This window comes from Camelus bactrianus, chromosome 21 (assembly GCF_048773025.1).
Source record: "Camelus bactrianus isolate YW-2024 breed Bactrian camel chromosome 21, ASM4877302v1, whole genome shotgun sequence".
Classification (NCBI taxonomy): domain Eukaryota; kingdom Metazoa; phylum Chordata; class Mammalia; order Artiodactyla; family Camelidae; genus Camelus; species Camelus bactrianus.
In genome coordinates, this window is record NC_133559.1 from 13122184 (window position 1) to 13136926 (window position 14743).

The window sequence follows — 14743 nt, forward strand, 5'->3', positions numbered from 1 at the left end:
CAAAGTGAATGAATAAGTGAATGCTGTTGAGAAATACAGGAAAATAATTACCCAGCAGCTCTGAGAGCCCAAGTAAATTTTGAGACAACATTTTTATAGTTCCATTTTGATGCCAAGCCAGTTGGCATCATCAGAGACTTTTATTGAGACATTGGATCTTTCTTCTATTAATATTAAGTAACACAGCCTAAGTGGAGATGTGGCGTCTGGCACAAAAAAACTGTGAGGAACTTCTTGCTTGAGATTCCTCAGAGGTGACACCCCATTTTTATCTTTTCCTTAAAAGATATTACCTGGAAAATATAAAGCAAATGTCAGCTGTAGTAGATTCATAAGGAAGGAATAGATGGCTAGGAGGTATGTCCAACAGTAATAACTTGTGATACACTTTGTGGGTGTCATATTGAGTTGAGCGGCATAAAAGAGAAAATTTTATGCACAGTCTGGATGTACTGTATGTGCAGTACAGCTGAGAACCATATTGTGAGAGCTCATGCACAGCTGAGAAACAGTGTTATGGAAAGTCATCCAGCCAAGCAGAGGTGAGTGGCTGAACAATGACCAGCTAGGTGGCGAGACAGGTATGGAACAAAATATGCTGCAGTTCTGGTTCCAAAGCTGGCCAGATGCCATTCTAGGCTAAGTTTCTGAAGAATTTCCCCTGAGGACAGCCCCACTGTGCATTAGAAATACCCATCCAAGTGGGCTCCCAAGAGTGGGCATTAAACATTTGACCCAGGACTCCGAATAGCAGAGAGCCATTTAGCTTGGGGAGAAGAAAACATACTTGACAGAAAACATATTATGGTGGTTGAAGTTTTTGATGATCGGATTATTTTTCCACTCATTAAATCTTGCAAAATCCTGTTATAAAGCAATAGGGTCCTAATCTTGCTTCTGATTCTTATTTATCTGTTCTATCCTCAGGTAAACCACTTAACTTTGGAGGGATTTTGTTTCCTTTTCTATGAATTTAGGGAGATGGACCAGATAATCTCTGGCCAACAGCACTGGGGTAGAATTTAAAGGCCACTCTCCCACACCATAACAGCCTACTCAGTTTGGAGTCCTGAGGGTGTGTATCTGTCACTCCTGCACACCAACACTCTCATCTACCCTCTCCTGGGTTCATTTCTTTCTGTTATTTATGTACTTCCTAGATTATAGTCAGTGTAGAGGGGCTGTTCTTTGAGTCAAAAATATATCATTTAACAGGGTGTATTCACTATTTCACAATAGTTCAAAACACACCCTGAGCTACAGAGAATTTAGTGTGGGAGGAGGAGTGAGTTGTGACATCAGGATGACTCTCTGGGAGAATGAAGTACTCAAGTTGTAGGAAAATATCAACAGGAAAGTCAAAGCCCTAATTCTTCCACCACCCAAGTGGAAACAGTGATCTCATGAAATGCTCAGGCCTGACTTCAAACGGAGCCTTGAGCTGAGCCAGGCTCTCCTGATGATCTGATGTAGGGTTGGCAAGTAACCTGGGTCTTTTGAGAACTTCAGGGTCCTACCTGAGGCCATCACATTCGGGACAATGAAAGGAGGACTCCTCTGGCCTACGCTTGCTAATGGCAGCCCGCTGTTTGAGAAATCTGTGTGGGTCTTCACTGGTTGTGCCACAAAAGAAGGTTGGATGGAGTGGCCTGTATCTGGCACAACTGCAGGGAGAAACAAGCAAGTAAGCAGGCTCTTCCGTTGTTAAGTAACATACCTGCTTTTCTGAAATTTAAAAAATATATATTGTCCTAGTTGTCAAATAATTTTCATTTTAGTAAATTTAGGAAAAAAGCACCCAAAAGAATCCAAAAATCACCATAATCCCATTGTCCCTAAAAGGCAAAAAAAATAAGACCTTCTGATATATACTCTTCTGAATTTTTGAATTTGTGTCTAATAATGGCCCATTTTAAACACCTCCCTTGGAATCCCAACATGATTCTGTATTTTTAATAGAGGACTATTTTATTTCCTTTATTTTCTCTCTTTCTCTTTCCTTCTCTCATTTATTCACCGAACACTTAGTGAATAACTGCTGTGTGCCAGGCCCTTTCTATTTTAATTCTCTTTCCATCTCTGTAAGTTAAACTGTACGTATTGTTATCTCAGTTTTGTAGGTGAGGAGGCTGAAGTTCATTAGGGTGATTTTCCCTAACCTCACAGTTTCTATCTACTTATCACCTCATCTATCTAATCTATCTTATCTATCTAATTGATGAAAGTATCCCAAGCTGGGATCATACATACTACTAAATATGCACACACTTTGGTAAGTATTCCCTTTTCAGTGCTTCATATTTCTCAGTTTATTTAATCCCTACCCCTGCGTAGATCACTCACTTGCTAATTTCTCCACCTGGGTATAAATTCCTTGGTTTCTTTTGCTGTGGAGGCAGCAGGTGTTTCCAGTACGAAAACAAGTAACCAGCTCATAGAAGCCTCCTGATCAAGGCTGAGGATCAACAGATAGCCTCTGTAAAGAGTGAGGCTCCTCTCACCTCCTGGCTCTTGCTCAAAGCCTATTAGCTTCTTCTTTTAAGAAATTTTTCGTTTCTATATTCTTTCCCTCCTCTGAGCTCTGAAATTCATTTGTGCATTCACTGTAGCGTTTATGGTCTTCTAGCTTGAAAAAGGAACATCACTCCATCTTAAATAATTTTTGCACTAAGTCTTCCTTGAGGACACAGACCCTAACTTTTGATTGACCGTGGTACCTATCACAAGGCTGGCACAGAATCACCCAATAAATATATTCTGAACAAACATCTACTCATTCTTGATTAAATGCTGAAAATGGGCCAGCCTGTTTTTAAGAGAATAGTTCCACCCCAGGGACGGCCATGTATAAACATTCAGGGATTCTGGGCAATCCCCACCCTGCACAACACGTTCCCGTACTCCCCATCTAAGCCTCACTGCTTTCAACCGGAAGGTTGAGAATCAGAGAAAAACACTTTCCCATCATTATTCCTACCCCAGAGGGGCACAGCTGCCACCATAAACAGCTTCCCAGGTGATGAGGCTTTCTGACCTGGCCCTGAGGGCATGTGACACGGGATAGGCAGACTACTTTGTGGACTCTCACACCCTGGGTCCTTTCCTCCAGAGCTGGGGGCTCCATGGGTGAAAGATTTTCTTTTGTGTTTGGACTGACAGTGAAGACCGTCACCATTTGTTTTAATTTTACTTCTTTTGTGGCACAACCAGTGAAGACCCATGCAGCTTTCTCAAACACCATTTTAATTTTTTGTACTTTAACATTTTTATATAATTTCAACCTTAAAGAGAAAATGCCAAGCACTATAAAGAAGTTCCATAGAGCCGTTAACCACATTCAGTAATTGCGAGCATTCCCCATGCACATTTCTATCACATGTATGCACATATCTATGCCAGTTTCTGTATTTGGATTAATAATCATGAGTTCATACTAACTTCAATTCCAACCTGCCACTGAAGGGGTAATTCTAGTTTCTCTCCCTTTCCCTATTTGTAATTTTTCTTCTCCCCAAGCAAATAATCTCACATTATCTTCCATACATTTGGTTTTTTGCTCACTTCCACGATGCACACAAAATAGTTCCAGAACCGCTAAACCACATCACTGCGGAAAGCCAACTACTAACCAGAGTTTACTAGCTGTTTACAGTTCATTTTGTCTTCAAATCTGAGGGTGTAAAGTTAAAACTGTGCTCACAGGTATAGTCATATGTCAAAAATCATCAAATTGTCTGTTTAAAATACCTGTAGTTTAAGTCAACCTCAATAAAGCTGTGAAAAAAAAAATACTGCTTTCAAAAGTTACTTGGGTTAGTTTCCACAGGAAACCTTTTCAGGAAGTTATGTTATTTAAGATACAATTAGGCTGATTTATTTCTGTTTGTTTTCTGTTTCAGGGTTCAACCCCCTCTCCCAATTTTTGAATATGTAAAGCATTAACATGGTTCCAAAAGTCAAAACTATAGAGAAAGTCATATTTAGAAAAATGCAACATCGCTCCCCTTCCTTCCACTTGTTTCCTACCCACCCCTGCAGGTAACTCGTCTTACTGATTTCTGGCTCTGGTTTATCCTTCCTGTTTCATTTTGTTTTCAAAAATAAGCAGATGTGTGTACATTTTTCTTATTTCCCCTTCTTCCATCTGTACATGTTTGCACTTTGCTTTCCACCCCAGCCCCATGTATCACTATATCCTGAAAGTCACTCCACTGACTCTCTCTCTTCCCCCGACCCCCCAGCTATATAGAATTCCGTGCTTTCTTCCAGTAGTTGTCTGATTTCATCCTTTACTCTTCGATCTTAGATCTCTGACGTGTTTGGACTTCATTCTTATGAATGGTGTGATGTATGTGTTGTGAGTAAGGGGACAATGACCCATGGTCCTTGGTGAAAGAATTCACAGGAGACTCTGCAGTCACAGCACATGGCGAGTTTTTATTAGTTCAAGAAACAGCACTGAGGGACAGGACTTCTGTGGACGGTGTAGGAGCTGTGTCTGCAGGCGGCTGTAAGGGCTTTTTTATATCCCTAGGGATGGAATTTTCCAGTTCGTGAGTGCTCATGCTTGCTTATTTCTGGAAAACCTCTGTTTGCCCATGAGAAGAAAGAGGGAGAGGGTTTACTGGTCTCCTTCAAAGTCTTTTTGAGTCCCTTGTTTTGAATTCTTCATTCCCCTACCTGCCTTGTCCTGACTGTTCGGTTCCTATCAGTATAAATCTAGTTTTATATTTTTCTAAGTGGCTACCTATTTACTAAAAAGTTGATTTTTTGCTCCAGTGGTTTGAGATGCCACCTTTATGATAAAGTACTTGGGCCTGTTTTGGACTGTCTATATTCCATTTGTCTGCCTATTCATGTGCCAGTACCATTTGTCTTAATTATTAGAGGCTTCATAGAATATTTTACAATCTGGTAGGAAGACTTCTTATTGTAGTTTTTATCTTTTCAGTGTTTTCCTAGCTATTCTTTCATGTTTCTTTTTCCATGAGCACTTTAGTATCAACTTGTCTAATTTATAAATTTATAATTTAACAAGGAGTGTAATTTATACATTAATAAGAGGCATTTTTCCATTTGATCAAGTATTTATTGTGGCTTTCTTGTAGGAGTGTTTTACAGCTTTCTTTATATAGGTTTTGCACATTTTGTATTAGAGTTATTCCTAATTATTTAATTTTCTTTGTTGCTATGGTAAATGAAATTTTCCCTATCATGTCTTCTAGTTATTGCTTATGTATACGAAAACGATTGACTTCTGTCTGTTCATTTTATAACCTGCTACCTTGCGAAATCTTTTATGATTTAGTCTTATCATTGATTCTCATAGTTTGAGTTAAGTCGTATTGATTCTCTAGAGTTTTCCAGGTACTCTCATGTTATTTGAAATTCAAGGTAGTTCTACTGATTCTTTTCGAATTCTTAAGCCTCTTACAATTTCTCTTGTCTAATTGCATTAGCAGGTATCTTCAGTGTAATGTTAAATAATCATGGATAGTGAGCATTCTTGCTTTCTCTGCCATTAGCTTTTACAAGACTATATAAGAATATTTTAAAAGACAGAAATAACTCTTTAGTGTAAGAAGTTTCTGTATATTTTCCTAGTAAGATGAGATTATGGCCCTTCTTTTGTCTAGTAACTAGAAAAAAAATTAGCACAAATGGTAAAAGTAAAAATTTGATTTTATAATACTTCATTGAAAACACTTGTGTTGAGCCCAGTTCTTTTTTCTTTAATGAACCCTTTAATAATTATTTTTTCCTTATTCATTCATTCATTCATTCATATAAGATTTACAGAATGCCTATAATACTCCAGACATTATTCTAGATTCTTTCTCATTTAAATTTCACTACACCCATGTGAGGTAGGTATTATCTTCATTTTATAAAAGAGGAAATTGGCGTTTAGAGAGGTTAAATGACACACAGCTTGTAAGGGCTGAACTGTGATTTTCAATCTGTTCTAGTTCGAATTTTTCTAAATTTTCATATATTTCTATCTTAGGGAGTAGAAATGTAGAAGAATAACAATCAGTATCAGTATATTTTTAGAAAGCAACTGTCTTAAACTCTCTTCCCTTCTTTAAAGGTCACAAAGCTATATTCAGTTACATTATCGTGGGCAGGCTTCTAGGTCCCTTTAAGTGGGACCTTGCCAACATTAATGGGAGTGATTTTGTTCTCAGTTATTAAGAGAACTTCGAGAGAGGATCTTTATAGTATCAGGAGTCCAAACAACAAAAGGTTTTCCAGATTATGATCAGTGTATCAAAGTATCCAGGACCCAGAACAGTGCCTGACATAGTATATGCAGTCACAGAAGAACAATTAAAATTTACTTAGTATTTACTCTGTTCTACATTCTGTCCTTGTATTGACTGGTCTAACCCTCACAAGAACCCTAAGGGGCATTTTTATTATTGTCTGTATGTTACAGATGAGAACACTGATGCATAAGAGTTAAATTAACTTGCTAAAGATCCCAAACAATAAAGCAACTGGAACTCTGTCTTCAGATTCCATGCTGTTAACCACTACACTATAAATCTTTCAAACAAATGGATGACATTCTGGGATCATGAAAGGTATTCAACCTCCTGAATGTATACTTACCAGCATTATTTACACAGTGTACATTTTCCTGTTACTTAATCCTGTGAATGATTTAAAAATTGATAAAGAAAATTAAAAGGCCCTTCCTTGTACTCGAGAAGATATAAGAAAGACACTTAAATGCCTGAGGCACCTAAACTCCTTGTCAGGTGTTTTGTTAAATCTAAATGTTTTGGGTATTTCAACATGTTGGACTTCTTGCAAAAACTGTGCCAAGTGCCACGCAACGTTAACTGTAAAAACAGCTTTTAGGGCACAGTGTCGAGCATATAATCGGCACGTACACATCCACACAAGGTAACATGGTAATACATAATTGCCCAATTATAAACAGTGGCGCTGCAACGGCCTTAGGTCAACCAGTCCAACCACCATTTTCGTGCAGAATACCGAGGCCCAGAGAGGTTAAGTCCACAGCCACGCAAAGCTGACACCCAGCCTCGGTCTCACTGGCGCGCTTTTCATTTCCTCAGGTTACCTGATCCCTTTGCTTGCATTTCCTCTGTTTTCTTTTTGGTGTGTCTGTGCCTATTTGTGCAAAAGTAAGTGGACCTGGCTTCGCGTGCTTGGGAACTGAAACACCGTAAAACAGAAAGAGGGTCTGGGCCCCGCCCATCTGGACAACTCGAAACGAAATAACTGGCCCAAGGTCAGAGGTTGAACCGGGTCCGCCCCCCGGGCCGCCGCGCTTTCGCAACCGTCCGTGTGGGCGGTCGGAAATCCCCACCCGGATGACACAGCTCCTCGCTCAACTCTACGGTCGGTTTCTGTAAAACTGGGGTCACCCGAGACGCTGGGCCATGGCGATAACTAAGCCGCGGGACGGCACCTCGCGGTACAACACAGTGACGTCAGCACTCTTCGGACCCGGCCCAGGTACCTTCGCGGAGATCGGGCCTCGCCCCTCCCAGCGGACGCAAAGGACACACCTCCCGGCCCACGGGGGCGCTGGGGGGGGCGGAGCCGCCCAGAGCCATCCCCATTGGACCGGAGAATGACGGGCGCGTAGGTCCCGCCCCGCCCCGCCCCGCCCCGCGCCCCTCTCAGCGCGCGCCTCGTCGCTCGCGCTCGGGGCGCTGACGTGTCGGGGCGGGCGGTTTGGGCTCCTCCCCGCGCGAGCAGCCACTCGTCGCGGCGACAGAGGGGCGGGGTGGCCGGGGCTGGCGCTCCCCCCGGCCCCAGCTCCCGGCCCGCCCCGCCGCCCTGGCCCCCCGGATGAGGGTGTATATATTCGGAGCGGGCGTGGGACGCCTATGAGTGGCCGCGCCGAAGGAGCCGGAGCTGAGAGGAGCTGTGGTCGCGCCGGGGGAGGTGAGGGGCTCCCAGCCCAGTCGCTGTCTCCTTCCCCGTCACCCTGGAGGAGACGGCGGGACCCGGGACCCGGGGCGGGCGGGGTCCTGGTGCCGCCACGCACACGCTTCCCCGGCCACGCGCGCAGACGTGGACACGCGGCGCACGTACGTGCACGGAGCCGGCAGCCTGGCACGGGGCGAGGAGCCCGGCTGCACACCCACACCGCACTCCGTGCGCCCCGCGGCGCCTCTTCTCGGCGACCCCGCTGGGAGTGCTGGGATGAGGGCGCCCCAGATGGGCTGGCGGCTTTGGGGAGGAGAAGGTTAGGGGTAGTGTCTGGAATAAGATTTGTCAAGCAGTTGGCAGCGGGGCCTCACCTGGTCTTGGGATGGGGGCCTTGAGGTTCTCTGTCTAGGGCCTTGCGAACAGTTATGCCAAGCTCCGGGGTCCTACAGTGGGGACAAGTGGTCGTTGGAACTGTCCAGTGGGAGCGAGTTGGGGTACCTTGAGTATAGGAGGAAAAGAATCTGAAAGCGTTGACGTGAAGGATTGAAGGTATCTGTGGGGACCTGAGGGTGGGACAAAACCTACTAGCCACTTTGTTTTCTTTTGTCTTGTTTTAATACTGGTAATGGGAGAGGATTGAAATTTTTGGGTTTCCCCTGGCGTGGCCAAGCAGAAGGATGGAATTGGAGGGTTGAGAGCACACATGTGCTGAACATATGGTTTCCTGAAGATTTTATTAAGTTTGGCCTGACGCTATGCTATATTTATTTGTATTTGGCTTACGAAATCTGAAATTAAGTAGTAATGGTTATGGTAATATGGATATGTCATTAAGTAGTGCCCTTAGTTTAAGGACTTTCAGGTGAAATTCTGTAGGTGTGGACCAAAGACTTTGTAGGGAACTGAAGGCAGTTTCAATTCCTTCACTATCAAGGAGTTGGCTCACTTAGCTGAGGCTAAAAAAGACTTTATAGGCTATGCTCGTGAAGCATTTATAGGATTCAATGGTTATGGCTCATCCTCAAGACTATTTTTCAAAAGCTCTAAGAGGTTTGCTTATCAATTTGTGGGGCATCTTATAGCAGCAGAGATAGGAGCAGGAAGGAAGCCAGAAAAGGAGGGGGAAATACTGGATTTCTTTTATACTGGAATTTAAATTCTAATAAAGATATATTTAACTATTGGACTGTTCACTGTTGGCGGACTATTACCAAATATGTCATTATTTTTGACAGATGCATTAGGCTATGGGCGTATACCAAGTTTTGCCATAATTTCTAGAGATCTTCAACTTTTTCACACATTGATTGTCAAAATAAAAATTACTAGTCTAATTGTCTTATTCGCTACTGCTTACATTCTGCATACATACACACATCTTACCAGAAGTAATGGGGAAAATAGTCCTATTTTTGTGGCACAGAGGTAGTTATATCTGGTTCAACCCGTAAAGTTCCTCTTCTCCATGTCCTGTACATTTTCTTCCTTTCTCCATTCTGTTGGCTTATGAACTTATTTTTGCAAAATGAATCTGTTACCAGCGCATCAGTTGTGTCTGTATTTCTGAATAAAAGAAGTACAAATTGCATGTTTCTCTGTCTTTCTCTTGCCACCCCTATCTTTTACACACATGCACACACATGCGCACGGAGATAACAGAGTCTTCTTTCTTCTGGAAAGCAGTATAGCATGGAGGTTAAGAGCATAAATTTGGGAGCCAGGCTATCGGGGTTTGAATCCTAGCTCTATCACTTTACTAGTTTTGGACCTTGGACAAGTTATCTCTGTGGCTCAATTTCTTCCTCTCTAAAGTAATTCCAATAACAGTGCCTTAACAGTTGTTTTCAGGATTAAATGAACAGCTATCTATAAAGCAATTAGAATAGCGCAGCCTGAGTGGTCGTTGACATCTCAGGGAAACCCAGATGCAGGTTCTCTTAACCTGAGTTTGTTAATAGTGTTAGATGTTTTAATAGTCCTGATGAGGTAGGTATTATTATTATCATTTTTGGGGTGGGGGGAGGATAGAAAAGAACAGCTTTATTGCTTTGCTAGGCAAAGGGAGTCTCAGCTGGCTAGTGCCTTAAAGACTGTGAGCCCCGAGGTAGGTGGTAGTATTAATCCCATTTTATAGGTGAGGAAACTGAAGCACAGGGAAATTAAGTAGTTCTGCTGAACCTTGGAATTTAGCTCTGAACTACCCAGTACATTACGTTCCACTGGTCTTACGGTAGGAGAAGATAGTTGGCTGTTTCTTTGCTACCTGCTTTTCCTGTTCCCTTTATGTCTAAGCTATGTTACAACGCAGGCAGGGATGATTCTTTACAGTGTCCCTCAAATTTATCCATTTCACTGTTGTTTCCACTGCAACAAATCGGGTTCAGACCTTTGGTTTTTCACAGCTGTAGTTGTCTTTTACCTTGCTTTCCCTCTGCTAGTTGTCCCCTCCTTACAACCTGTTTTGTGCCATCACTCCTTTCGCTCATCTCTCTAAAGCGAGGCGGCACTGCCCCATTGAATAGTCTCTGTTGGCTTCCTGTTACTTCTGTTAGGTCTAAATTCCTTTGCTTAGTTTTCAAGGCTTTTCACGGTTTAGCCCTGCCCTACATCGTTTCCCAACCTTCTACATAAAACTTTCTTACGACTCTCCATCCCATACATGTTTACCTCTCGTGGCCACCAGTGTCTTCTTATGTCCTAATCTTATCTACGTAATCTGCTCAACCCTTGAGCCACAGCTAGATCATACTTCCTTTGTGAACTCTTCCTAGACAACACCTTTCTTCTCTTGCATTTATATGTATTAGGGGAATAGATTAAATGTTTCCTCATTCTCTTATGTTTTTTTTTTTATTACTGTGCAGCTTAACATTTTGCTGTATTATCATGGAATGCTGTTAAAAAAGCATTGTCTTATCCACTGATTACTATGTGTGCATTGCTTGGGTTTAATTCTTAGTAAAGACAGTGGGCATATTTTATTGCTTCTTTGCAGAAGTTGCTGTTGAAACAAAGTGTATTTTTTAATGATTACAGGTGAGCCTGTATTGTGGATTTTGTTGTACTCTGAATTCTTTCTGTCTTTAGAGGTAAAGGAGAAAGGTTAGAATATTAAGCAGCCGAGTGTTCTTTCAGTAGTAGCTTAGTGGTCAGAGGAGGGGTACAGGAGCAACTAAGTTTGGTAGTTAGGGTGTGAGCCCTGGAATCAGACCACCTGCATTCACATCCCAGCTCCACCAGCTGGCCAGGTTGCTTCCCTAACTGTGCCTCAGTCTCCTCTACTGTAAAGCGATGATGGTCGTATTTATGTAGTAGAATTGTTGAAAATTAAATGAGACCACGTAGGTTAAGTACTTGGTGCGGTGCCTGGTATATAATGCTAATTAGCATCATCTTACAAGTTTGATCTCTTACAAGTATCATGATGGGAAGTCAGAGAATATCCTTAACATCAAGTTTTTTTTTTTTAATGTACTTATTTTTAACAGGAAAAAAATCTCAGGTTCTCAGGTTTTGAGGTTGAAATTAGACCTGCTGTTGATTCCTTTTCTCTTTTAGGTTTACAGGTACGGAAGTTACACCCCTGTTTTCACAAACCTTGGCTACTGGAGCATTATGAATGTTAATGACCTCAAACTCAGGTTGTCCAAAGCTGGGCAAGAGCACCTGCTACGCTTCTGGAATGAGCTGGAAGATGCCCAACAGGTAGAACTTTATGCGGAGCTCCAGGCCATGAACTTTGAGGAGCTGAACTTCTTTTTCCAAAAGGCCATTGAAGGATTTAACCAGTCTTCTCAGCAAGAAAAGGTGGATGCACGGATGGAACCTGTCCCTCGAGAGGTGTTGGGCAGCGCTACCCGGGATCAGGATCAGCTGCAGGCCTGGGAAAGTGAAGGTACTGAGCATGGGAAGATTTGTCCTCCAGTTAATTAGGAGAGATACTAAAACCGTTCAAGTAACTGCATCGTGTCATTAATATTTTGACTCCCATGCAACCGTAAACCAGGTGACTGATCTGAGAGTGACAGATTGTGGGCCCAAGACGCTGGGGTGGCTCCCATAACCAGTCCCTCTTTTCACTTCTGGTGCCTGATTCACGGCTCTTCTCATTCAAGTCATAGTTTGCCCCTTGTCTCTTTCCTTGCTCAATTTCCATGTTTTATTAGCGTTCCCTTCCTGAAGCAAAAGCGAAATGTTTCAGTTTATGCTGGCTTCTCTAAAAGCCTGTATTTCCAGTCTTTTTCTTCTATTTCTCTCCACTCCTGCCCCACACCTTTCAGCTGGACCACATAACTCGCCTTTCTCTGAACATAGTAAATACATTACGCCTTTCCTGCCTTTGCTCATGCTCTTCCTCAGCGGACTCTGGCCTTTGCCCCTTCTCTGTGTAGCCGGGTCACTTTGTGAGGCCGTGCGCTGGGTCGTGCAGTGCTGTGGCTCTGCCGCTTGGGGAACTTAGCCTCATTCTCTGAGGTTCACCACACACACTGTTTAGTCCATCTCCTTTTTTTCATTGTCCCAAGTTGGAGTCTTTGTCCACACTTTTGTTTCATTTTTCTTATGAAAAGAGTTGTCTATGTCTGTCTTCATCATTACATCGTGAGCTCTTACAGAGCAGCCCGTGTCCTCGGAGCCTGGGTGTCGCACAGCATTTAGAACAGGGTTCTGCAGTTGGTCGGTAAATGTTTATTGAATTGCCTCAAAGCTTTTTCCTCTACAGCATATCATAAAATCTGCCCCCATAACTAGTGCTAATGAGTGTTTTTGAGAATGGCCAAATAGCTAAAATGCAGCTTTTCTGGTGGGGTTAAGAGCTGTGGTTTTTATGATCTACTACTCTGTAAGTAAAAGTGACTAAATATTGCGGCACACGCTCCTTGTCTAATCTGGACCTCATTGCCTCAGCTGTAGAATGAACAGACTGGACTGATACTTTTCTTTCTTTTTTAAAAAAATTACTTTATTGCAAAATAATATCAAAGTAACAGAAATACTGTAGAGGGATTGCTCATAACCTCATCAAATCTGTGTTTTTATTTGCCCACATTGCCACCTAGTACTTGATTGTATACATGTTTACTTTTACAGATTTGCATAGGGTTACAGTTGTAATTTGTGGTCTATTTGCACCACACTATGGCTATTTTTATTCTGTCTTTCGCTCTTTGGCACTCCCTGCACCCCACAAAAAAAGAAACATTACTGCCATTACCAGCGCTCTTCTCTGCCATGGTCCCCATATCTTTCTCTGGGCTTACAGATTTACTGACCTCCAAACTGTGTTCCAGAGACCTCTAGGGTTTCGGCTGCTGGTGAAACTGTCTGACGTAGGGCCGGGGGAACGGACACTAAACAGGCAGGTCTTCAGTGACCCTTCATCTTCCCACTCTGGGAGCAGTTCTGCTCTGACCTGTTTTATGTATCTGACACACAAATAAATAAACCTCTGACATGTGGTTTCATTTAAAAGGGGCTGGAGATTAAAAACACTGAAAATAATTAGATAATCTTCAAGGAAGGCCCTTTTCGATTTAAAATGCTTGGTAGTAGCTAACCTAGCTTCTCACTTAGAGTAGGGCTCTGCCCCTAAGATGGGAGAGAGTGACTTCCAGAAGGATCCTTCTGAGTGGAGAACTAGAGCGATACTGTGACCCCCACTAACTTTGGATTCATGAATCCTTCCCTCCTTCCCTGGGTTTCCAAAAAAAGGCTATGACTCCAGACCCAAAGTCACCACACAGGCCTCTTCTTACCCTCTGGTCTCCCAGCTGCCTCTGTTTCTCCTTGTGATTTTATGAGAATAAAGTCTTCAAACTAACTCTTATGGAAAGCCAAAGCTTTGACTTTATATAATGGGGACCATGAGCAACAGTCAAGGCTTCCTATAATTCAGGTCTTCCTTATGCCCTTTTTGTTGGAATCTGTGGAACTAGTCCACATTTATGACTTCATTTAAACTAAAATCCAGAACTATTACAAGCAAGTCTAGTATAAGAAGGTGCAAAGCAAACTTCCTTTTGGCTCGTCATCCAGGGAACAACATTTATTTGTGGCTTAAACAGTAAGGGTGGAGGAGGAGACTTTGTAACTGACGTTGTATACTTTTCACTTAGCTGGAAACTGCCACGTGTGGGCAAATACGTAACAAAATGTAGTTTCTGAAGTAAGTCATCAAAGGAAAGAAATTGCATTGCAAATATCGTGATGCTGTATTTCAGAGAGTAGATCCTGATAATTGAATCAAAGGCAGCCCCCCACCCACCCCGACACCACCCCAGGACAGGGGAAATAGAAGCATTGTACCATAGTTTCAAAGTGTCTGGTGGATACTGACGTTAGATAGTTTAACACCTAGGGTGGAAAATGATTGACGAAGGCTAAATACGTAAGTGATGACTGCTCTTTGTGGAGAGGGAGCTTGTTTTAATTTAATTATAAATGTTCTGGCCAGTTGTAGAAAATGTGATGTGGAAGAAGAACTGAAGAACTGAAGAAAAATGATCTGTCTTACAAAACTGAGGTCGTGAAAGGGAAGTAATTCAGAAGCTTTGATGAGAATACAGTTTTGGTAAAGATACTCACACTGGGAAAATACATTAGCTTAATAAAAAAAAGTCCCATTCTTTATAAATGCATGCTTAAATTGAACACAACAATCTTCTATTTTGTAATAACAAATTAGTATTCAGTATTAGCCTTTTTTTTTTTTTTTGCCTGTGGTCTCATTTTAAAAAATAATCTTAATGGTGCTGCTCTACTATATCGCATTGTGGTAGAAAAGTAAATGGGTTATAACTTTATCTCCTCTACATTTTCTGAAATCTAGTGC

General features: G+C 42.2%; 1 protein-coding gene across 5 annotated transcripts in view; it reads left to right on the forward strand.

Annotated features, from left to right (window-relative positions):
- Positions 1-7322: 7322 nt before the first annotated feature.
- Positions 7323-14743, forward strand: part of UAP1 (UDP-N-acetylglucosamine pyrophosphorylase 1) — a 30020-nt gene continuing 22599 nt past the window's right edge. For 3 of the 5 annotated variants that reach the window (XM_074349727.1, XM_074349728.1, XM_074349729.1), the window contains exons 1-2: positions 7788-7926; positions 11473-11809. In XM_074349727.1, the coding sequence (XP_074205828.1) occupies positions 11530-11809 (280 nt within the window). In that variant the 5' untranslated portion in view covers positions 7788-7926; positions 11473-11529. Of the gene's footprint in view, positions 7492-7713; positions 7927-11472; positions 11810-14743 lie in introns of those variants that run through there. The other 2 variants (XM_010953775.3, XM_074349730.1) reach the window with 2 other exon arrangements.